General features: G+C 36.7%; 2 protein-coding genes and 1 long non-coding RNA gene across 5 annotated transcripts; 2 read left to right on the top strand and 1 right to left on the bottom strand.

The window, feature by feature from the left end:
• The first annotated feature begins 360 nt into the window (after positions 1 to 360).
• On the top strand, positions 361 to 5,874 carry LOC141338160 (uncharacterized). The gene is made up of 17 exons (XM_073843716.1): positions 361 to 636; positions 1,090 to 1,204; positions 1,588 to 1,668; positions 2,083 to 2,281; positions 2,442 to 2,611; positions 2,690 to 2,791; positions 3,046 to 3,278; positions 3,359 to 3,537; positions 3,630 to 3,720; positions 3,857 to 4,001; positions 4,228 to 4,427; positions 4,577 to 4,694; positions 4,774 to 4,865; positions 4,940 to 5,051; positions 5,240 to 5,326; positions 5,409 to 5,591; positions 5,678 to 5,874. The coding sequence occupies exons 1-17, from the start codon at positions 535 to 537 to the stop codon at positions 5,872 to 5,874; spliced, it is 2,406 nt and encodes an 801-aa protein (XP_073699817.1). The 5' UTR covers positions 361 to 534.
• A 174-nt stretch (positions 5,875 to 6,048) lies between these two features.
• Positions 6,049 to 6,622, top strand: LOC141338348 (uncharacterized). Its single transcript, XR_012355834.1, has 2 exons — positions 6,049 to 6,234; positions 6,371 to 6,622. It is a non-coding gene; the product is annotated as an uncharacterized lncRNA (long non-coding RNA).
• A 3,903-nt stretch (positions 6,623 to 10,525) lies between these two features.
• Positions 10,526 to 17,400, bottom strand: LOC141339039 (uncharacterized). Of its 3 annotated transcripts, XM_073844662.1 has the most exons (9): positions 16,557 to 17,400; positions 14,871 to 15,036; positions 13,742 to 14,215; positions 12,967 to 12,996; positions 12,768 to 12,835; positions 12,449 to 12,492; positions 11,560 to 12,247; positions 11,369 to 11,449; positions 10,526 to 11,153 (listed from the first exon to the last, which is right to left on the bottom strand). In XM_073844662.1, exons 1-7 carry the CDS (start codon positions 16,761 to 16,763, stop codon positions 12,199 to 12,201), a joined length of 1,038 nt encoding a protein of 345 aa, XP_073700763.1. In that variant the 5' UTR covers positions 16,764 to 17,400; the 3' UTR covers positions 10,526 to 11,153; positions 11,369 to 11,449; positions 11,560 to 12,198. The 3 variants fall into 3 exon arrangements, with proteins under 3 accessions (XP_073700763.1, XP_073700764.1, XP_073700762.1); XM_073844663.1 differs by lacking the exons at positions 10,526 to 11,153; positions 11,369 to 11,449; positions 11,560 to 12,247; ... (1 more) ...; positions 12,768 to 12,835; positions 12,967 to 12,996 and adding an exon at positions 13,012 to 13,159; XM_073844661.1 differs by lacking the exons at positions 10,526 to 11,153; positions 11,369 to 11,449; positions 11,560 to 12,247; ... (1 more) ...; positions 12,768 to 12,835; positions 12,967 to 12,996 and having other exon boundaries at positions 13,312 to 14,215.
• Between the last annotated feature and the right edge of the window lie 5,566 nt (positions 17,401 to 22,966).

Below are 22,966 nucleotides of genomic sequence, written 5' to 3'. Positions count from 1 at the left end.
ATCCACTATAACAACCGCATCTCTCTACATTATCCTATTACATGGATATATACGATTTTATTGCTTATTGCATTTTTTTTTTTTTTACTTCTGTTTAATTATCCGGACTTCTTTCAGCGGATTGAAAGTTGTCCTCCAGACTCCGAGTGAACAGAATTGCTTACATTTTAGTTTTGAGATCTTCAGTGTTCATTAAAAAGTTGTATTTACCTGCACCAGTCACAAAAATGTTATATTTAATCCATTGTTAAGTCAATTAACTGTCTCGGTCCCATTAACTCCCTTCCTCTAAACGAGTGTTTTTTTTGTTTGTTTTGTTTTGTTTTTTAGATTCTACCAACCTACCCACTAGTAGATCACCAGTAAATCACCACAACCAAAGGCCCTTTTAAGCGCCAGCCTATCTGGATTTGTGCTCTACCTCTCATTTCTGTCTGTGTCTCTCATCTCTCTCTACCCCTCTGTCCCTCTCTGAGTGTTTGTCTACCCCTCTGTCCATTTCAGTGTCTGTCTGCCCCTTTCTCTGTTTCTGTGATGAACACTACACGTGTCACCGACAGTCAAGATGGCTATTACATGGAGGGGAGACGGATGGCTCTTGAAATGAGCTTAGAACATGCTCTGACTGAAGCCAGGGTAGGTGCTTTTTAGGTGTTGAATTTTCAGATGCAGAGAATTAGAGTGCCTACATCGGGTCCTATTCTATGTATTGCCATGTACAAAAAAACACTATCCATTGTATCTTAATAGTTGAAGAAATGTTTAGGCTATAATAATTACTCTGTAGCTTATCAGAAAACAGTGTTATATAAGGCTATTATATAAGCCTACGTACCTCAGACTCATTCAGTCTGTTATTGCATCTAGCTGCTCTCAATTCTCAAACATTTTCATGAAAGGGTTGTAGAGTTGGTTTTTACTTTTGAACTCCTTGGTCCAGCCAAACTCAATGCATTGATCAAGGATTCTTTCTTGAATCCCACCCCCCCTCAAAATATAGAGGGTATGATAAGAGTTTTTTCATATCCATTGCATCTTTTGTTAAAAATAAATTAACAGCCTAATCATAATTTTCACTTCAACCCCCAGAAAGAATCTGAGGAGCAGAGGCAAGTTGCCCCACCGCCAGTCCCAAAAAGGGTGCGTTTAGGGCTTGGCAAGCCAAGGGGGAGGCGTGGAGGACGGCCCAAAGCCTCAGCTACCGGTAAAAATACTAATAGTAATTGGTTACACATTATTGTCAAGAAATCAAGTTGTGTTGCTGGTAGACTTAAGTAACATGTACTTGTATCCAGATAATGAGCTCATTATAATGAGGTTGAACTATGTGGAATATGTTTATACTGTTATCAAATCAAATACTGCATAAACATATTCCACATGGTTCAACTTCTTATTGCATCCACAGGTTAACTGTACTATTATTTACATTTATTATTTCCAAGTTCTGTTGTTATTTATTTTAATTATTTTAATTTTTAAATGTAATTTCCCCCATATTTGAAATGTATAGATATGTAGATTCAACCAAAAAAGTATGCATTGGTGGTCTAACTTGGTTTTATTCCTCTGTGTGCTGTTGTACAGTAGTTAGACACAACCAGATCGGGAACTGCCTGCTCACTGAAGAGCTTCCTGCAGCCAGTCTTGATCCTCAAGTGGAATTTGGTAAAATATGGTCAAATACATTTAAATTATTATTAGGTAATATTCTGAGGCAGATTTTCCATGCCTAGTTACCTGTGGCGGTTTTCGGGTTTTCAGGGTTTTTTTTTTTATAAACCAGCAAAGCCACGAATTGTGTCCACAATAGGCTGAATTCTATTATTGAACCACTTTTTGTAGTAGTTTCAAGTTCATCCCAATAGAAATTCCATCTCAATTTTCACGTTGATACAATTTACCCTGATCCATGTTTCAAACTATGCTGAATTTGGCCCTAGACTGTGGGAAAGTTGATTTGGAAAAGTTCTGAAATTGATGTTATTGAAAGCATTGGCAAGATATTTACCCATTATTATGAAATAGTGGGTCTGCATAGAAATGGTCCTTTGTCAATTAAATTAATATTTGTCTTTGCAGAAAAAAACATGGAGAGCCTCTCTGCTATGATTTCTAACTCCCCTGAAATCCAGAGGGCATCATCATCATGGACTTTCAGGCAGCAGCAAGCTTCACAAAGATGGAAGGAGGCAAGGCCATTCCACCTTAAATGCCTCATCCAAACTCAGGATGTTGGCCAACCATTTTGTAGCCATTGCAGCAAGCCTGCGGTTGTTAGGTGAGATCTCATTAATGTTCTTTCATACTTTGTAGGTTTTTTGAGTGCATCACTAATTGATGTCTTCATGTTTTGGATAAACTCCATGTTTATGGTGGAATCAGGGCTGTTTCAAAGAGTTGATTCAATGACTAAATTGGTTCGTTGATTTCGTTCCTAGATGCAGAGAGTGTCTACCAGATCAGTGGTTCTGTGAAACCTGCGATACCAAGAATCACAGGAGATGGCCACTCCACGACAGGGAGTCAGTCCTTGAGGGCTTTTTTAAAGCTATTCCCCCATCCACATATTTTGTAAGAGGGGAAGGAGGATACAGCTCACACGACCAAGGTAGGTAATTGCAAAACTCTTTTGTACTCTTGTCTAATAAATCTGGTAGGCTAATTTTGTGTTTCTTTCCTTTACTAGCTTGTATTTTGCCAACGGTGAGAGTGACTCAAAAATGTCCCTGTGAAGTCCCCAGCATAACTGTGTCACCTGGCAAAGCAGTCATTTTAATTTCCATCAATGGTAATATTTCCAAACTCTGATCTTTTTTCTATATTTAGCTTTTCCCCCTTTTTTGGCTTTGCGTTGCAATGAAAAAAGCAGTGCTCAAAAATTGCAGAATACATCTTGTCACTATGATAAATCAAAAGAAATATACTAATTTAAACTATGCTGGTGTGATTCTACTCAAGATGTAGTCCAAGTGTCTTAAAGTGTGCCAGCTGATTGTTTCTAAAAGCTCAGGTATCCATGGGTTTGTTTTCTTATAATCCAAGGGCGTTATGACATGCACCAGCCATTGTTTGCATGCCAAACATGCCAGCAGCAGTGGGCTCCAGAGTTCATGGACCTCGTAAACAGTGGATATTGGCCAGCTTCCACCAGTTCTTCTACTTTGTATTCCCTCAACCTTTTCAGCAGTGTAAGAGAACTGAAAGTCATCGCGCCGGCACTGTCCAGACAAGCCTTTGCAAAGCTGCTGGAGCATCGTACAAAGTGTGGTGGGCGGGTAAATGTTCACCATATTATAGAATTGTTTAACATATGCAGACATCTCCGAAGTAACAATTAATATAATGCATCTTTCAGTCAGGACCAGTGTGCGGGGACACGCTGCAGCGCAGCTTCCTGGAGTTTTCCTATTGTGCTTTTGAGGAAGATAACTTGTCCTGCGGTGCACCTTTCACCTGCCCCGCTTGCACTCCAGACATGCTGGCAATCTCTGTGGATGGCAACAGGAAGCTATACCGGTTTCTCCGAAACGGAAGGTGATATTTTTTTTATACCAGTATAGATTGATCTAGATTTTTTTAGATTCTATATTCAGCATGGATACATTTTCTGTTTCTTTGTTCCTCAGCTCCGACTCTTCGTTTTTTGAAGGGGCATTTGTCGCAGAAGACACATCTGTGTCTGCATTTGTTGATGTCTTGCATAAAGCTGTGAAACAGGCAGGTTTCAAATTATTTGTTAATTAAATTACTATGTTTTTCCAGATTTTCATTGCATTGGTGAAAAACTGCCCTCAACTTCAAAATACAAGGTGCACATATAGTATGTTTATAGTGTGTCTCATTTACATCACAGCAACCTGGACAAGGCAGATGTGGGAGCTCCTCGTGGACAGCAGCGAAGGAGACTTCTAGGAGGACCTTCAAGTTGGACGAAGAGGGCATGGAGGTTGCGGTGTGTCGGCATGGTTTCCTCCTTAAAGCGCTTAATATGTTCAGAGGTGAGATTATAATAAATTGTTTGCTGTAAATGTAACTTTGTATTGTTATTATTTGTATGTCACTTTGGACAAAAGCTAAATAAAATAATAATATGGAGAAGCATCTCAATTATCACTATTAGTGCAGCTTATACCACTGCATGGTTGAGTTTCCCATTATGATGCTCTCTTTAGAATGTACAATAAAAGGATATTTGCATTTCTAATACAATTTGTATATCCCTAGGTGAAATCTTTGCCTACCCCATGTATCTGCACAAGGAGTTGATGAGTTCAAAGCCAAGGTTTATCGCCATGGATGTAATGTGTAAATACTGGCCATATTTACACAAATCAGCAAACATCCTTCCTGATCTCCAGGGGCTAACATCAATCAGGCCTTTCCTAAGCGTCATGCATGCTAAAGCACATTCCACTAAGTGTGAGGTATGTTCAGTGTTTATTATGTTTAACTGTATCATCAGAAAATAAGTCCCTCTACTGCACGTCACGGTCCGGTTCGTTTTGTCATTACTTATTATCCGATAATGACCGGCGGACATTACATTATCCCTTACATGTCTTCTTACTACTAGATTACATGGAGTGGCAAAAACCAAGAAGGAGCAGGGTCAACTGCGGGGGAGGAAGTTGAACAGGTGAACAGCTACCTCTCCCGCTGTGCCCTAACGACTAAATACATGTCGAAAGGAGGTGATTGTAGTATTTCTCTTCTAATGTATTTTTTTATTGCTTATTTGCATGACATTCACTCAACATTTACTCTCAACAGCACGTGTGGATATGCTTACAATCCATGCTATGGCCTGGAACTACCAAAAAATCACAACACTACATCGGGCATTGTCTGCAAGATATGTGAAGGTGTGTTCTCTGTAAATTCAATTTGTGGTTATTGTGTACCTTTGTGTAACTGCATTGTTTAACTGTCGCATTAGACTTGCCAGAGACTTCAGGAGGAGACTGCAAGTCTAGCGGAGCTTAAAGAAAGCTTGGCTTGCACCGATGAAGCAGTGTGGGTGTCTGATGTGAGGGAATGGGCAGCTGGTGGTAAGTTTGAACCAATAATGTGTTTCACTTTGTGCTTCCTCATTGGCAGCGATCATTAAGATCATGATATTTAAGCTGCCTACTGCTTACTATGCTGCATGCCACTATCTCTGTAATCCTTTTTTGGCACCCACCTCCTCCCGACTCGTCCTTCTTTACACTATTGTGTTTTTGTGTTGTGTTTCCAGAAACAACAGGTACTTCCCTAGAGCAGTCCATTGAGGGACGTTACCTTAACGTGAGGCAGCGGAAGCAGGCTCTATACCACCAAAATGGTATAATTACATAGTCTATAAATAATTGCTCACTGTATTTTTGGTCTTTTTTTTTTTTACCTTCTGCTTCATGTGTTTACAGATAGTGGCAAGTTCCGTCACCGCCTGCGGAGGAAAATTGCTGAGAGCAAGAGACTGCTAATGAAAGACATAGAGACCTATAACAGTCATGAGCCTGCCATGCCAATTGATTTTAATGAAGTGGAGCAGTCGCTATCAGGAGACAACCCGTCCCCAACATGGCCGTGGGAGATTCATGGCAGCGGTAAGCGGAGTTTCCCGAGGCCTCTGATTTATTTTGTAAAGACTCAAGTCAAATGTATTTATACATTTTCTTTACCTCTGTTGTAGCACAAATCGAAGAAAAGTTAAAATTTTTTAACAAAGCCATGCTGAAAATGAGACTGGAGGAGGAAAGGACAATACTTGTTCAGGAGATGGCCCAGCACTGCTCATGGTTGCAGAACTTGCAGGCAACTCTTAGAAGAAAAACTTCAGAGGAAGGCAAGTTTCATCTTTGTAACCATACCAATCAAACAAGGAAGTGATGGTGATAAGGACACCATACTTTAACTTTACCTAACAAGAGATGTATCTTACTAGAAATCTTACTAAAAACATTACACTGACCATCTAATTTTGGTGAGTTATAACAAATATTACAAAGCAATGTTGTGGTAATTTGGATTTGTTTTTCACTTTTCACTTACAGACAAGCGAAACAAGGGCCTTTCCTGTCTCTGCAGAAGACGACTGTCTGAAGTTTCGGATACGTTGAAAGAGGTGCTCCTTCAATACAAGACTGTTTTAGGCCCTCAGGGCTCTGCTATAGATCTGGAAGATAAACAGGAGAATGAAAGTGATTTCAGCAGTCCAGACACCAGTGAAAATGAAGAGGAGGAGTGCAGGTAATGAATATGTGAAAAGTGTCATTTGAATATCCTTAATTTATGTAACCTGTCAAATTGAGTAAAGATAGCATTAATACTACATTTGTTTAATGTTAAATGTCTACTCCTGTCTGTTTGTGTCTGTGTCTCTCAGTGAGGAGCTACCGGGCAGGTGTCTGTAATCGCTTGATTGCGGCCAGGGCAGTGTAAAAAGAACTTCATGGGTGCCATTCTGGATTCCTTCTCTCCTGTATCACATTGTTTTGCTTTTTGTTTGCCTTTTTGCCATATGACTTATTACATCACACTTTCATTTCATACCATATCATTTATACTGATTATTGCTTATTTCTCAGGTTTCATCTCACATATGTACTGTAATAAATCACTATTTTATGTATCTTTATCCACGTGTGGTCTCCCATTTCATGTTGCCTGGGCAAAAAGGAGCCTGGTCAGGGTTACACTGTTGTTCCATTTTTCTGGACTTGTAAGGTTTATACATGAGCTAAGTAAAATCACAACTACACATTCACTGATTCTATAGTGCCTCCTAGAAATTTTTTTTTAAATCTTATGCTCCACCTCCTGACAACACACAAGCAGCGGGAGGTCTAAAATTTGACTAACAATTTATCATTCCCTGTATCAATATGTGCCACATGCTAACATTTCATGAAATAATGGGTGTAACACTTACCTAGGCCTCTCTGGCCAATATGGGTGTTTGAATTGAAGTATATCTGGTGCATCAAGCTTGCCACCAATATGTCAAAAAGATATTTTGTGGATTAAATGCACATAAAACACACATCAAATGTATATGCTAATACAGAGCAGCACTACAGGCATTAAATAATACTAATAAAACATTTAATTTGTATAGTGCTTTTTAAGACCATAGAGCAGTGCTTCCAACCCTGCTCCTGAAGGACCCCCAACACTGCACATTTTCTTTGTCTCCCTAATCAAACACCTCATTTAACGCCTCAGCTCATTAACCCATGTGGTAATGAGCTGATGAGTTGAATCAGGTGTGTTTGATTAGGGAGACAAATAATACGTGGAGTGTTGGGGGTCCTTCAGGAGCAGGGTTGGGAAACACTGCAATACAGAGTACAGGTCCATCTCAATTAATTAGAATGTTGTGAAAAAGTTCATTTTTTCCTTGTAAGTTATTTAAAAAAGTGAAACTTTCAGATATTTTAGATCCATTGTATGTAAAGTAAAACATTTCAAAGTTGTTTTTTTTTGGGGGGGGGGGGGGTAATTTTGATGATTAGAGCTTACAGCTCATGAAAGTCAAAAATCAGTATCTCAAAATATTAGAATATTTACATTTGAGTTTCAACAAATGACCATCCCTACAGTATAAATTCACTGTATCTCTTGTTCTTTGAAACCACAATAATGGAGACAATAATGGAGAGGACTGCTGACTTGGCAATGATACAAACATTGACACCCTCCACAAAGAGTAAATCACAGAGGGTCATTACTGAAGGGGTGGATGTTTACAGAGTACTGTATCAAAGCATATTAAATGCAAAGAATTTGGGTAGGAAAAGGTGCACAAGCAACAGGGATGACTGATTCAAACACTTGTGAGAGCTTCACAAGGAGTGGACTGAAGCTTGAGTCAGTGCATCAAGAGTCACCACGCTCAGACGTCTTCAGGAAAAGGGCTACCAAGCCACTTCTGAACCAGAGACAACATCAGAAGCATCTTACCTGGGCTAAAGACAAAAAGGACTGGACTGCTGCTCAGTGGTCCAAAGTCCTCTTTTCAGATGAAAGTAAATTTTGAATTTCATTTGGAAATCAAGGTCCCAGAGTCTGGAGTGGAGAGGCACAGAGTCCATGTTTCTTGAAGTCCAGTGTTAAGTTTCCACAGTCAGTGATGATTTGGTATGTCATCTGCTAGTGTTGGTCCACTGTGTTTTCTGGAGTCCACAGTCAACTCAGCCATCTACCACTTCATGCTTCCTTCTGCTTTGTGGAGATGCAGATTTCATTTTCCAGCAGGATTTGGCACCTGCCCACACTGCCAAAGGTACCAAAAGCTGGTTCAATAACCATGGTGTTACTGTGCTTGATTGGCCAGCAAATTTGCCTGACCTGAACCCCATAGAAAATCTATGGATATTGTCAAGAGGAAGATGAGAGAGCAGTGCCACAGACTGATCACCTCCATGTCACACCGAATTGAGGCAGTAATTAAAGTAAAATGAGCTTCTACCAAGTATTGAGTGCATATAGAGTAAATTAATATACTTTCTATAAGGCCAATAATTTAATAAAAAAAAAAAAACATTTTATTGGTCTTATTTTTTTTATTGGGTATTCTAATTTGTTGAGATAGTGAATTGGTGGGTTTTTGTTAAATGCATTGAAGTTTCACAATTTGAGTTGAATTACTGAAATAATTAAACTTTAAAATAAATAAATTAAACACAACATTCTAATTTTTTGAGATGCACCTGTACTGTTGCAGTAGTCCAGTCTGGAGGTGATGAGGGCATGGATGAGATTGATGCATTGGACAGCAGGGTTGGGGTCAATGCAGGAATGAACTCAACAATTCCAATTCAAAGAAGGAAATGGAATTGGAATTGAACAACAATTACAGGAAACAGAGTTGGAATTGAATTGGAATTACAGGAAGTGGAATTCAATTCAGGGAAATTCCACTGAATTCCATTTAGTGCTGTTTAGTGCAGTAAGCATTTATTTGTGATTACATTTAGAGACATACATTTGAACTTTATTTATGATGCTTTACAAATACCAAGTAATGTATGAAACAGAGTTGATCAAATGCAAGGAAATAAAAATGAGAACTGTACTTTATGAATTAATAATTGAATGACAGTGGTGATAAGTTTCTGGATGCACTATACATTCAATGTATGATTACCACATAGTGTATGTCTCAACTCACAAACAAATGAGTCATGTTCATTCATGTATTTCTTTCACTTTTTATTGCATCAAATTATCATAATTTGCTGAAATTTGGCATGTGAAATGGTCATGCTTAACATACTAAACATACAGTACTTTGTGTTTCTTTTATATGTTTGTTGTTTATGTGATTTACAATATTTAATGTACTTTAAACTATTAAGCAAATCAAGTCACATTTTTTTTATTTAGCAACTCAAGTGGAATTTATTTGATTTCAATTCTGTTTCCTGACATTCCAATTAAATTCCAATTCCATTTCCTGTCAGCTGACAGCTGCATGCAATTCCAATTCCAATTCCATTCCAGGAAGGGAATTTGAATTTACCATTCATTCTCAATTCAATCATGAATGGCCCCAACCCTGTTGGACAGTTAGTTCATCAATATAGAATATGGGGCTATCTATGCAGTATGATGCACCGAAGCTGGAAGATGGAACATGTCTTAATTCACATGAATTGACATGCATAGGCATTTAGCATATGGGTTACAGTTTACATAGCCCCATATTGTACATTGAGGAACCAACTTTACAGGTGGTACATTTTGGCCTATTTACCAATGAGGTACAGCTGATTCAACCACCAAAACCACACATTTTTCCAGAACCCTATAGCCTGTAAATGTTCTGTCAATGGTTGGAGAATTATTTAGGAACTGTTCTGTCCCGAAAAGTACTGCCCACATGCTGTCCTATGATGCGAGGATGTCTGGGCCCTTGACTTGCCAAAGCAGGTCAGCTATGAAACTGGATATATTTTAGCAAAACATATACATCAGAATTTATTTTGCCAAAATTGCACATATCTTTATGTTTTATGCTCATGAAATTGTACTGTATCTCTGCATATGATATGACTGGTGTGTGTGTGTGGCAATAAAATTACCTGTTATTTAACCAGATAGAAGAAAGCATCTGATGAAATGTTACTGCCCCTGGACCCCAGGTTATCTCAGTAGAGCCCACCAAAGGTATAAAAAATGACACATTCAAAAGGGCTTGAATCCTTGAATGTGTTATGCTAATCACTTAAGATATGGTTTATAATGATTATAATGATTATATCTGTTATTGGTCCATCTCATTTACAAACATGTTATATGAACCACAGCATACAATGACAAACAATATAAACAGTGTAATTAAACAAAATATATAAAAAATGTGTATTTCTGACCCCTGTTGCTAGGCAACACACCCTGTACAGCTTGGCTAAAGAACAATGAATGGGCTACATGAAACTACAGAAATGTATAATTTACTATGCATTAAATTACAATGCATTAGAATCATGATATTGTTATCACCCAATTACGCAATAAATCATTGTTAGAAGGAAATATTTTTTATTGTTATTTATGCAATGGATTATCAATACATGGATATTCAGTCAGAGGAAGAGTGTCCACTCCACGCACATTGGGGGCACACCCGGAGTAGTGGGCATACTCTATTTGACTGTAAACATCAACACCCATCAAATCAACTCACGATTACCACAAACTGCACAATTACCTTTAACAATAAAACACTGTTAACAAAGTGTAAAAACTATTCCATGTTTATTAATGTAATGCATACTAATTTCATTTACAGACATTGTTTGCTTATTTTAATTATTTTGTACTTTGTTGAATGTTGTTGTCTATATGAAAGTGACAAAAGACAATTATTGTCTTCTCTATGCATATATGTATGAAAGTAACAAAAATCTCTCAATATTTAGCAAAAACTTTATTTAATATACATTTAATGGAAACTACAGGGATGCAAGCAGATGAAAGGTGGAAAAACAGGAGTGTGTGTGGGGGTGGGGATTGTGTTTAGGCTTAAGAGGCTGTTTGATTGGACAGCCAAAAAGCGGCATGAGGTAAAAGCAGCAGCACCACCACCATTGTCCACTGGAACATTCTTGGGTCTTCTTTTTGGGTCCTTCTACAGTCTCACCACCACAATATAATAGGAGAGCCTAAAAATCAAATTGGAAAAACAGATTTATGCCCAAAATGCTGGTCATTATTGGGAAATAAGTCCCTTTAGGATAAAGCAAGACCTGTTCGCCTTGTAGGGAGTTATTTTCAATATAATGACTGGCGTTCTGCACATTATCCCTTACTTATTAAATTACTAGTCATTCACAGACATATCGTGTGGCTGTGAAATGAAAGTGAAACATGTACTTACCAAGGATCAACGACCAAACAGTGGAGTGGGACTACTACAGGGAAGTGTGGCACGACAAAGACCGGCTTCTTCAGCTTGTTTCTGGTGGGGGGGGGGGACAAATATGTAATGCTCAGCTGACATTTTCCAGTGTGTGTACAGAAGTTGGTAAAGTAAAAAATTGAGGATGTCCAAAACAGTACAACACTTACTTATCTACCTTACCAGGGACCACTGATGAACTGCAACCAAATAATGGAGTGGGACCACATCAGCAGCAGTGACTGGTAAAACATCAGTAAAGGGGAAAGATGTAAGGTAATTTAAACCACCAAGAATAACAAGTTTCAGCCAACCAATCCTAAATCAACAAATATTGTAAATAATCACACTACATTACCTTCTGTTGTATGAATGTTGGAAACTGCCATGCATATTACATATAGAAACGTGTTTGTGATGACCATTATGGATATTGCACATTCATTTTAAATTATTAACACTGTCATTCGTGAGGGATTTTTTTAAAATTTACAATAAATTTCATCTGACTTACAGCATGTACAGAGTCCTGCTTTGTGCACACATTTTGCTCGGTTGAATGATTTACTAACCTCTTGATAAACCACATATCAAAAGAAGAACATGTTTCTGTATGGAGTTACGCATTTCTTGAATTATCCAGTTCTGAAATGGCAGGAAATGTTGAACATCTACCATCTTTAACACAGGGCTTGTAAACAACACTTTACTTTGTATAAAAATATCACAAAATTGCTATAAAAAACTTTATTGAATATGCAATGTACAATAAAAAAAATAAAACAACATATATTACTAAATTAATTAACTTAAACAAATGACTCCTTGGGCTCCCAAGTAGGAGTCCACTGTTTCCCACTGAAAACAAAAAGGAGACAATTAAGTTACATGTGATATTTCAATTATTCTATTGGGAATGTTAACTTCAAACACATTTGCACATTCTTCAAAACAGGTCTAGGTAAACGCAATTGACTTCAAAACGTGTGTGAGATTGAGAGTAAAATAGAGAGTCAGAGCAATCTTATTTCTGTATTTGTCATATAGTAGAAAACATACCATGCTGCACAAGGCTCCCAGTCAATCAGCAATTCTGTTTGACCCTATGGCAGGAACAACAATACATGCTTGCCTTACATATTTTTTGCATCAGGCTTTGGTAACAGCCACCATGTTTTTTGTTTCATGTTTTACTATTATATTTGAATTATTTTAGTCAAGAGACTGTAGTATATACTGTATACAATATTTACATTGTTTGATTATTTGCCAGCTTTACTTCTGTGATTGACAGGTATTTTAACTTAACATCTTGACATTAGTTTGACGTAAATAGAACAAATAAAGAGTAGTATGTGTTCTGTTATGCATGTCTTACCTTTCTCACTCTTTCTTTCAGAGCACTCCTAATTGGAAAAACACCTAGGCCAGTGTGGTAGGAGCAATCTGAAGGCATCAAAACTCAGATTACGAACACAACATCATAAACATATTCAGGTCAAGCATTCACATCAAAGTGATCAAACATCAAGTCTAAATGCAAATGTATTTATTTGACAAAAGTCATTTAAACTTACTTTTTTGTTTTTTTTTATCCATTTCTGCCTCTGTGGGATAAAAAAAAAAACAGACATATATTCACTCAAAAAAGGCAAACAATTCAAAAACGGTCTTGCTCACCATACCATTTATTACAAATATCAATATCATTAAAAAAAAATTGACAAATGCAAAACATGCCTGACTTCCCCTTTCTCTTCCTTGTTGACCCTGTGGTTTTAAAGAAGTCAGATGTCAAACTAAGTATGGAGTGGAAAACAATTAAGGACTATCTAGGTATGTCTTTTTATACATTCATTAAAACAGGCACACATTCACACATGTTGTGTTTACACACACACACACACACACACACACACACACACACACGCACACACCCTCATGTGTAACCTATGTCATACCACAAAAATGAACATGAACACCCAATCAGAACTAAATCAATCAGTTGAGAAGTTGCCCAGCAAAATTGCTGAAAAATTTGTTGGATACAGTACATACCATACTCTTTCTTATGTGTGCAATAACCTCCATTGTAACAACTGACATCATTAGCTAAGCTAATGATTTCAGTTGGAGACAACTAGCCTTTAGCTTACATGCTAATCGGCCCCTCCAACTTCAATTGAATTAGGCTAATAGGGGGATATGTCGAACTGGGATGTTGCATACAAATACAAAAAAAGTATATGTCCCTCCCTAATCTAACTCTCTGGTAGACAGCAAGTGAGCGAATTAAACAAAACACAGCGGAATGTTGCTTTAAGAGCTTTAAAAGTTCGCTGTAAGAGTTACCTTTTTTAGGTAGATGTATTTCACCTTCACCCACCACAGTGGGGCCTTCCAGCCCCGCCTCCTCCACGAGGCCATCACTCTCTACAGCTGGGCCTTCCAGCCCCGGCTTCTCCATGAGGCCTTCAGTCTCCACACCTGGGCCTTCCAGCTCCGCCTCCTCCACGAGGCCTTCAGTCTCCGCACCTAGGCCTTCCAGCCCCGGCTCCTCCATGAGGCCTTCAGTCTCCACACCTGGGCCTTCCAGCCCCGGCTCCTCCATGAGGCCTTCAGTCTCCACACCTGGGCCTTCCAGCTCCGCCTCCTCCACGAGGCCTTCAGTCCCCGCACCTTGGCCTTCCAGCTCCGCCTCCTCCACGAGGCCTCCCAGCTCCGCCTCCTGCACAAGATTTTCTGACCCCACCTCCCCTGAGGTGCCCTGCTCGTCACAGGGGGTGAGGGTCAAGGTGAGGACAGTGTCCTCACTTGCCTTCCAACCTGTTCAAATTTGATTAGAAAAAAATGGTAGGAATGAGGCTGAACTATAATGTATTATAATATTCAAACAGGTAGATTATTTGACATTGCCGCACATAAGAATTTTAAGACTATATTTCTTAGCTTGTATGCATTTACATATTTCTGAAACACAGGCAAAACATTGACTATAGGCTATTTTTCATACGGGATGCAAGTTTATATGATTTTGTTTAAGGTGTGAATAGCTAAAGGCGAAACAATGGGGAAAACAGGGAAACTTACAACAACATACATCAAATATCGAACTGGCATCTTAAGAAACCCAAACTATGTTTTACCAAATTTTCAGACTACACTTGGTAACCTATATTAACAAGGCTATGTATTGAACATGGCTGGAATTATAATCTTAAAACACCAGAGTATTGTTTATTTATTTAATTTTCGACTTAGTTTCTACGCAACAAAAAGTAGTTCTACCTTCAGTGGACAGTGTCTTGTTTGCCACAATTATCTCGTCCATGTAACCAACATTCCACAACGTTGAAATGTAATAAGGCTGTCATTTGTTGTATAAACTATAAATATTTGATAAGTGCTGAAAAAATAGGGAAGTATTGACAATCAACTGTACAAGTAGACGACTGAAAAAAATATATACTTTACATCTCACCTGCACAAACCAACTCATAAAAGGCAGTTATTTTGCTGAGGTGTTGTGTGGCCAGTGGGTCCAGTTCGCATCTTGGGGTGAGGGAAGTTATTTTTGTTTTTTTGCCATTGCCTTCCTTCTGAAGGAGGAGGAGTGGCTTGTAGCCCATTGCATGTAGCTTCTCAAGCTGCAAAGACATTTATTTTTAAAGGATAAATGCACTTATAACCAGCAAAAGCAAAATTACTGAGTCATCATCAAAACTGAATTTTCTATTTTGTCAAATTTACTCTGTATGAAAAATTATCTCTGGCTTGAATTTGATGTTAGAATTATTAACAGGTCAGGACTTAATGTTACATGTTAAAAGTCAAAATCTGGTTGCCACTTGTATGAATTTGGTAGCCCTGTAGATGTATAGATTTTTTCCATCCATATTTCATATTTACCACCCCAAATGAATAGGTTTACACTGAAAATCAATGCATTTCAATACACTGCAAATACATAACGGGATTAGTTCTACGAGACGGAAGATGGTACATCTAGGATACAGGATTTAGTAAAATACACAATATAGCTGTGTTGTTTACTTTGGTAAACCCATTCATACTGTATGTTTTTTTTACAAGGTTAAGTGCTCATGAAATAAATGAATTTTTGGTTGTCTTTTGAATGTTGTCAGGGATTCTGCATTCCGGATGATGGTAGGAAGATCGTTCCACCAGCATGGAACCGTGAATGAGAATGTTCTGGAGAGTGAATTTTTGGCAATGGGTATTTAGTTCATTAATATGCCTTTCAAGTTAACAGTCAGTGACTCTGACTCTGCTGGCCTGTTCCCAAAAGCCATAACCAATTTGAACTCAGGAACAGGAACTGACTCCACACTTCCCCTCCAATCCCCAGACTTTCTTCTGCCCACCTACTGTGCAATATTTAATACGTTTGATAACACTGCTATTCTGTGCAACTTCATTACTGTTCAATATTTAATACTTAATATGTAATACTTAATACTTCTGATATAATCAAAATCAGTTTAGAAACCAAATTTATTTTTTTATTTTAATTTATATAGCTTCTCAGAACTGTGCACCTTACACCCCCTCCCCCCTCTTTTGCAATACTTATTTTATTCCTTGTTGTTACATTTCTCTTATGTACATGTTGACAGTGGAAAAGGAGTTGCTTCAGTCTCGTTGTACATGTGTATAATAACAATAAAAGGCATTCTATTCTATTCTATTCTGAAGAATCTGTGTTTAAAGTTAAACTCCACTTTTAACAGTAGTACCTAAATTCCTTATTATTATTGCATGAATGCCATGACTACATTAAATTCATCACATACTACTGAAAGGTGGAATCACATGCTCAATTTAAGTCAGTTTTTCAATAAAGATTTACCTTGCCCGCAACTTGGACAGTTTTTAATTTTGGACCACCATGTGTTTAACACGCCTGCACTAGGCTTTAACTGTGTGAAAGAGAACCTTCAAGTTGCATTTGGTATTTAAACTCTGTTTAGAGGTCGAGGTAGAGGTAAACCCTATATTTCAGAAATCTGGTTTAAATCCCTCTTTAAAATAAATACAAATAAAAGCATTTGAAAAATATATTATGATCTTCTGTCAAAAATGTCACTCAATCAGGACTGGTAAATGTGGCGACCCTATTAAAAAAGGTAGTGTTAATTGTACACACCAAAATTATGGCTTCATCACGCATGGCTGCCTCATTGTGTTTTTTTTTAAGATTGCCAAGCCACTCCCCCTTCTTCATATCAAGGGCCTGCAGTCTCTTCAACAAACGTGCCTTCTTGGGCTGCTCTGCCCCACAGGCCTTACAGACCTTAGTGGCACAGGGCATGACCTGAGGGCAGTTGGGGCATTTCTTCTTATTAGAAACCATGTTGTCTGAGAAAAAAAGAAAGAAAAAAGAGAAAGTTATTTATGTATAATATAGGCTACCCATTGAAACATTCTGAATTAATATCACACTATAGGACTTAAAATCACACTATGTAAGGGATGCTATGTGCTTTCTTAATTTCAATGGTCAAATTGTCTTAACCAGTCATTCTTCTGAGTTTTGAACTTTGTTCGTGATGACATTGTGATAAGGGTAAACATTTCTCTGATTTTTAACTGCTATTTACACAGTAATACACTGTGTGTGTGTTGCCCATATGAGAGACCGAAAATAGTCCTATTGATAAAAGAAAAATGTGACATTTTAATGTCTACTGAACGCCTTATGAATATCACATTATTAAATTACACGAAAATCGAAAAGGAAGAGTTGAGAATTTTTTTGTGAACTAGTTACACTAACATGTGACATGCAGTTAGCACTTATAGCGTTTTATATCAGACAAATGGAAACACCAAAACAATGTCACAAGAAGTTAAAATAGAGCATAAGGCAGTCATGACAATACTCCAGCAACATACTTGACTAATACACTTTTGCATACATATTTCATCGAATTATATAGTCTACTTGTTCATGAGGTTGCCAATAATTTTATCTTACCTTACTCAACGACTCCAAAGGACGTAACGTTAAGTAGCTAATTGGCGGTAGCGCCGTCACCCGGATATTGTTGTGCAAAAAAAAAAAAAAAAAAAAGGTGAAAAATTAAATTAAACTATTTTTTTTTCTCCAACAGGAGAACAGAAGAAACTTACTGGAACTTAAAAAAAAATCGGAGCTTAACTTACTGTAACAAAACTGAGCAACATACTGTACTGCTGGTGACAAAAACACAGATTAAATGTCTTTTTTTTCTGTAAGATGCGCAGTGTTTCGTTTTTTAAACTGTTTTATTCTTATTTTTTTATTGAATTTTTAAAATGACAGAATTCAATATCAAGTCCTTGACACATTACTTTTACACATTTTCAAATTTAGTAACAATATAGTTTAAATAAAAAGAACCAAAAAAGAAAAGAAAAAAGAAACTTAAAATAAAGGGCATCACAAACGTATGTTAAATTCATTTAGCAAAGATAGGCCTACAGATCTTTGGGCTTTTCAAATTTTTTTTTTTCTTTTTTTTTCTTTAGACTCTAAATATATTGTAAAGGCTGCTTAATGCGATAGCCTATAGTGTCGTTAATGACCCGCTTATCGCTGATGGCTTACTGCAACATTTCACCGGTAATAAGACCCAAATAATATTATTAAAATAAAGAAATGAATGGATACAATGATAACAAATGCCCATAGATGTAGCGTTATAGTTTTAAAAATATAAATAAACAGCAAAGCAATCCTGCTTCGGAATAATAACCGAAAAAGACCGAAATAATAATAAATAATAATTAATATACAACGCCGCCACTCCCACCACGCGCAGTGCTGAGGGGTACCAAAACTAGCCTAATGAAAAATCAATAATCATAGTCAATAATTATAATTCCGATATTATTTCATTATATATTATTAGGCACCTTTCAGCAAAGAGTATTTAATTGCTCTGGAGTGGTCGGTTGGTTTGCGCCAAGTTTGACTTTGACAGTAGGAGGTATATAAAAGACTAAGCTCTCTTTATGTTTAAAATCATAAAGAAATTATGGTTAGGGCACCGAAATGGCTAGCAGCAGCACTGCACATATATAATCCATGATAAGATCTCGTGAAAAAATGTTGATTAAAAAGCTTCTCTGCTGCAGCCCGACTGGCAGAAAGAATCGTGCAGTTTCACGAAATATGCATCCAATTGAAATGCATTAGTTTCAAAAAACGTGCTGGACTTACGAAAATAGCGAAATAAACGTGCCCCTGCCACGAAAAAATAGATTAAATTACGTGACTATATCACGAACTGCCGTGAGACTGGGTTGCACTTTCTTCTTATTAAAAAAAAATACATTTCAACAAAATAACATAATATACTACAGGACTGTCATTTCTTAAGTATTTATCACATAATGTGTTTATACTGGATCAGAGCATGTGTATGTGTGTGTATATATAGGATCCAGCAGTAAGTGTATTAATTTTTCATTTTCAGTTCGTTTCAGTGCCAACAAAGTTAGTAGATCACAAACGATAATAAATTAAAAATGCAGTGTTTTTAATGTATTTGTCTATTTCAAATACTGCTTTGAAATGTTACTACTTATGAATATAAAATGTTAATACAGAAATTAGTTTGTTATGCTGCACAAAACATATCGCAGCTCTTACTTTAGCCTAAAATATACTTAGCGTCACTCGTTGTAATTGCATTTTTACTAGTAACAATTCAATTAGAGAGCTCTATAATTTAATTCCTACTAGTAACAATTTCAAATAAAGAGCTCTTTAAATGATAGGCCTATTTTACTATTTACAATTACAATTAAAGAGCTCTCTAATTCAGTTCTTAATAGTAACAATTCCAATTACAGTTCTCTCTAATTTAATTCTTACTAGTAACAATTCCAATTAGAGAGCTCTACAAATGTATTTTTACTAGTCATATGTCTCCATTGACTTCCATTTATTTTTAATTACAGAGCTTAACAACATAATTTCTACTAGAAAGAATTTCAGTTAAAGAGCTCTACAATTGAATTCCTACTAGTAACAATTACAATTAGAGAGCTCTTTAAATCAATGTTTACTAGTAATAATTCCAATTACATAGCTCTTTAATTCAGTTTTTACTAGTAAGAATTCCTTTTAGAGAGCTCTCTAATTCAATTGTCACTAGTAAGAACTTAATTAGACAGCTCTTTAATTCAATTACAGAGCTCTGCAATTAAACATATCTTTAATTTGTTTTTTACTGGTAAAAATTTAATTGTAGAGCTGTGTAACTGCATTTTTACAAGTAATAATTAAATTAGAGAGCTCTCAAATTGGAATTGTAACTAGTAAAAACTGAATTAGAGAGCTCTGCAATTGGAATTATTACTAGTAAAAATTGATTTAGAGAGCTCTCTAATTGTAATTGTTACTAGTAAGAATTCAGTTGTAGAGCTCTCTAATTGTAATTCGTACTAGTAAGAATTCAATTGTATAGCTCTGTAATTAAAAATGAATGGAATACAATGGAGACATAGTAGAAATTAATTTGTAGAGCTCCCTAACTGGAATTGTTACTAGTACGAATTGAATTAGAGAGCTCTGTAATTGGAATTGTTAGTAATACAGTTTTTTACAATCGTTTTTGCACTAATAACAGAACTGTAATGTAATTTTTCAAAACTCTAGATACAAAACTCAAAACAGTCATTATTTGTAACACAGGCTGTCCAGTGTTCAAAACTTTGCATATTGCGTTCATATCTTTAAAGAAGCCTTGCATTAGCAGAAGCATTGTTTCAAAAAACTAATTTATAATGAAATATCATAGGAACATTACTTTAGATCACCCATACACAAGTTACCCATAGTTTCAATGTGTTTTTGCTAGTACAAACATTAAATATAGTTGTACAAAATATGTGATACAGGTTTCTTTTTTTTTTTTTTTTTTTTTACTGTAGAATTGGAACAGTACAGACACAGTGGTATCATTGAAATACTGTAATGTGGAATTTACTGATAAAATAAATCTCAGCATAGGTTTTCTAAAGGAAAAATTTGGAATCAAAGTTTTAGCTGTTTTTTTTTTTTTAGCAGGGTACAGTATACAGTTTACAGTATACTGTACCCTGCTGAAGAAAAACTGCTAAAACCAGCCTAGGCCTGGTTTAAGCTGGAAGTAGATGGTTTAACTGGTTTCCAGCCTGGTGAGGCTGGTTTTATTTGGTGGTTTCCCAGCCTGACCAGACAGAAAAGTGGCCACTGACCAGCTATGACCAGCTAAATCCAGGCTGGCAAAAACAGCCAAACAGTCTAGGCTGGTTTTAGATGTCTTTTTTTTCACCAGGGTAGCCATTAACTCATTAAAAGCCCAAAAGCAATAACAATAAAATGACATCTTGCATTCAGTAATGTTGAATATGAAAATGTGTTCTATAAAAGAGGTACATATGGGGCCATAGAAACTATCTGATAAAGAATGAAATATGACATCCATAGATACACAGTTAAAAAAAAAAAAGGTACTGCAGAGGTACAATTTTGTTCCTGGGCAACAAAACATATAAAGGTACCTTTAAAGGTACACAATGGGTCCTTATTGTACCCTTGGTAACACCCCAGTGACAGCTACTGGTACCCTAAAAGGTATAGTTTTGTTCCTTTTTTTCTGAGAGTGTAGTGTAGTCCATCTGGGTCATATTCTGTGGTAACTGGTGTCAAATGATCTATCCTGAAACATGCACTATTTTCCATAAAAGCTATGCTTCAAGGGTAATGCAACAGTTACTTATCATTTTAAGCAGATGTATCAACTGATAGTTTAATCTTTGTAATAAAATGAATGCACACTCATCTCAGATGTAATGTGAGTTGCATTTTGAAATATTAATACTTTGATGTTAAGTTGTGTCATTTTGAAAAGGTGATTTAAGTTCAATAAACAAATTATCTTTGGCTTATGTGTATTGTATCCAAGCATTTGAAAAATGTGTTAAGTGGTTTGAAAAATGTGCATTTTGATCATTGGTAGTGTATTATGTGTCTAGAGTTTTGAAAAATGACATTACGGTTCTGTTATTAGTGCAAAAACGATTGTAAAAAAACTGTAATTGAATTAGAGAGCTCTCTAATTATAATTGTTACAAGTAGGAATTTAATTAGAGAGATCTCTTATTGCCATTGGTACTAGTAAAAATTTAATTATAGAGTTCTCTAATTGAATTGTTACTAGTAAAAATGCAATTAGGACGAGTAACGCATAGTATATTTTAGGCTAAAATGACTTGCCATAAAAAAGCATAATATAACACAGGACTGTCATTTGTAAGTTTTTGTCATACATTTTGTTTGTACAGAGTTACCTGTACTAGTATCTATTTTCATGTTACTAGTACTTATTAATTAGATACTAGTACTTATTCTTTAGATACTAGTATCTATTTAATATATACTAGTACTTATTAAATAGATACTGGTACTTATAAATAGATACTAGTACTTATTAATTAGATACTAGTACTTATTAATTAGATACACTATTAATTATATACTAGTACTTATTAAATAGATAGGCTACTAGTACTAATTAATTAGATAGTAATGCTTATTAAATAGATACTAGCACGAATTTTTGATTAAATTTCAAAACGGCTTGCCATTGTATGTAATACAAATCATATATTTTATTAAGGAATGTGATCTACTAACTTCGTTGTACTGAAACATAACTGTGATATTGACACATACTTATTGCTGGAGATATAGCCCACACACACACACACACACACACACACACACACACACACACACGTTGGGTTTACATGTTTTATGGGGACATTCCATAGGCGTAATGGTTTTCATACTGTACAAACCGTATTTTCTATGGCCCTACACCTACTCTACACCTAAACCTAGCCCTCACAGGAGATTGTGCACACTTTTACTTCCTCAAAAAAACTCATTGTGCATGATTTATAAGCCTGTTTCCTCATGGGGACCTGAGAAATGTCCCCACAAGGTCAAAATTTACTGGTATTCCTATCCTTGTGGGGACATTTGGTCCCCACAACGTGATGAATACCAGGTACACACACACACACACACACACACGCACGCACGCACACACACACACGCTCTGCTCCAGCATCAGTATAAACACATTATATGATAAATACTTAAGAAATAACAGTCCTGTGGTATATTATGTTATTTTGTTGAAATGTATTTTTTTTTTTAATAAGAAGAAAGTACGCCTGCTGGACATGCCGGCGTGAGATGCCGCTGCAAGATGCCGCTGTGAGATGCCGATGCCGCTGCTAGATGCCGCTGCGAGATGCCGATGCCGCTCTGGCATCTGGAGATGCCGCTGTAGCGGCACCTGCCGGAGAAAAACAGCGGCATCTCGAGATGCCGCCGGAAGTGCCGCTGAGAGATGCCGATGCCGCAGTTTGAGCCAGCCCTTACTGCAATGCAGGCTGAAACTCGGTCCAAAATTAAAATTGCAGCCTGTGCATGAATAAAACCTATTTTGCAACACAGAGAAACATGTCTTAAGGTGTTAGAAGTGTTTTGCATGATTTTTTAAGTTAGAGCCT

This window comes from Garra rufa, chromosome 7 (assembly GCF_049309525.1).
Source record: "Garra rufa chromosome 7, GarRuf1.0, whole genome shotgun sequence".
Classification (NCBI taxonomy): domain Eukaryota; kingdom Metazoa; phylum Chordata; class Actinopteri; order Cypriniformes; family Cyprinidae; genus Garra; species Garra rufa.
Note: the sequence above shows the minus strand (reverse complement) of the source record. Positions and strands in the feature narration are given on the sequence as shown.

Bases quoted from the DNA above. Each gene is read 5' to 3' on its own strand.
- LOC141338160 (XM_073843716.1), top strand. From the start codon at position 535: ATGAACACTACACGTGTCACCGACAGTCAAGATGGCTATTACATGGAG. The intron at 1,669-2,082 runs GTAAAATATGGT...TTGTCTTTGCAG, and splicing joins TGATCCTCAAGTGGAATTTG to AAAAAAACATGGAGAGCCTC. The intron at 4,695-4,773 runs GTGATTGTAGTA...TACTCTCAACAG, and splicing joins TAAATACATGTCGAAAGGAG to CACGTGTGGATATGCTTACA.
- LOC141339039 (XM_073844661.1), bottom strand. From the start codon at position 16,763: ATGGTTTCTAATAAGAAGAAATGCCCCAACTGCCCTCAGGTCATGCCC. The intron at 15,037-16,556 runs GTGTGTACAATT...ATGTCTTTGCAG, and splicing joins GTGATGAAGCCATAATTTTG to CTTGAGAAGCTACATGCAAT. The intron at 14,216-14,870 runs GTGAGATGTAAA...AAATTTGAACAG, and splicing joins TTATGAGTTGGTTTGTGCAG to GTTGGAAGGCAAGTGAGGAC.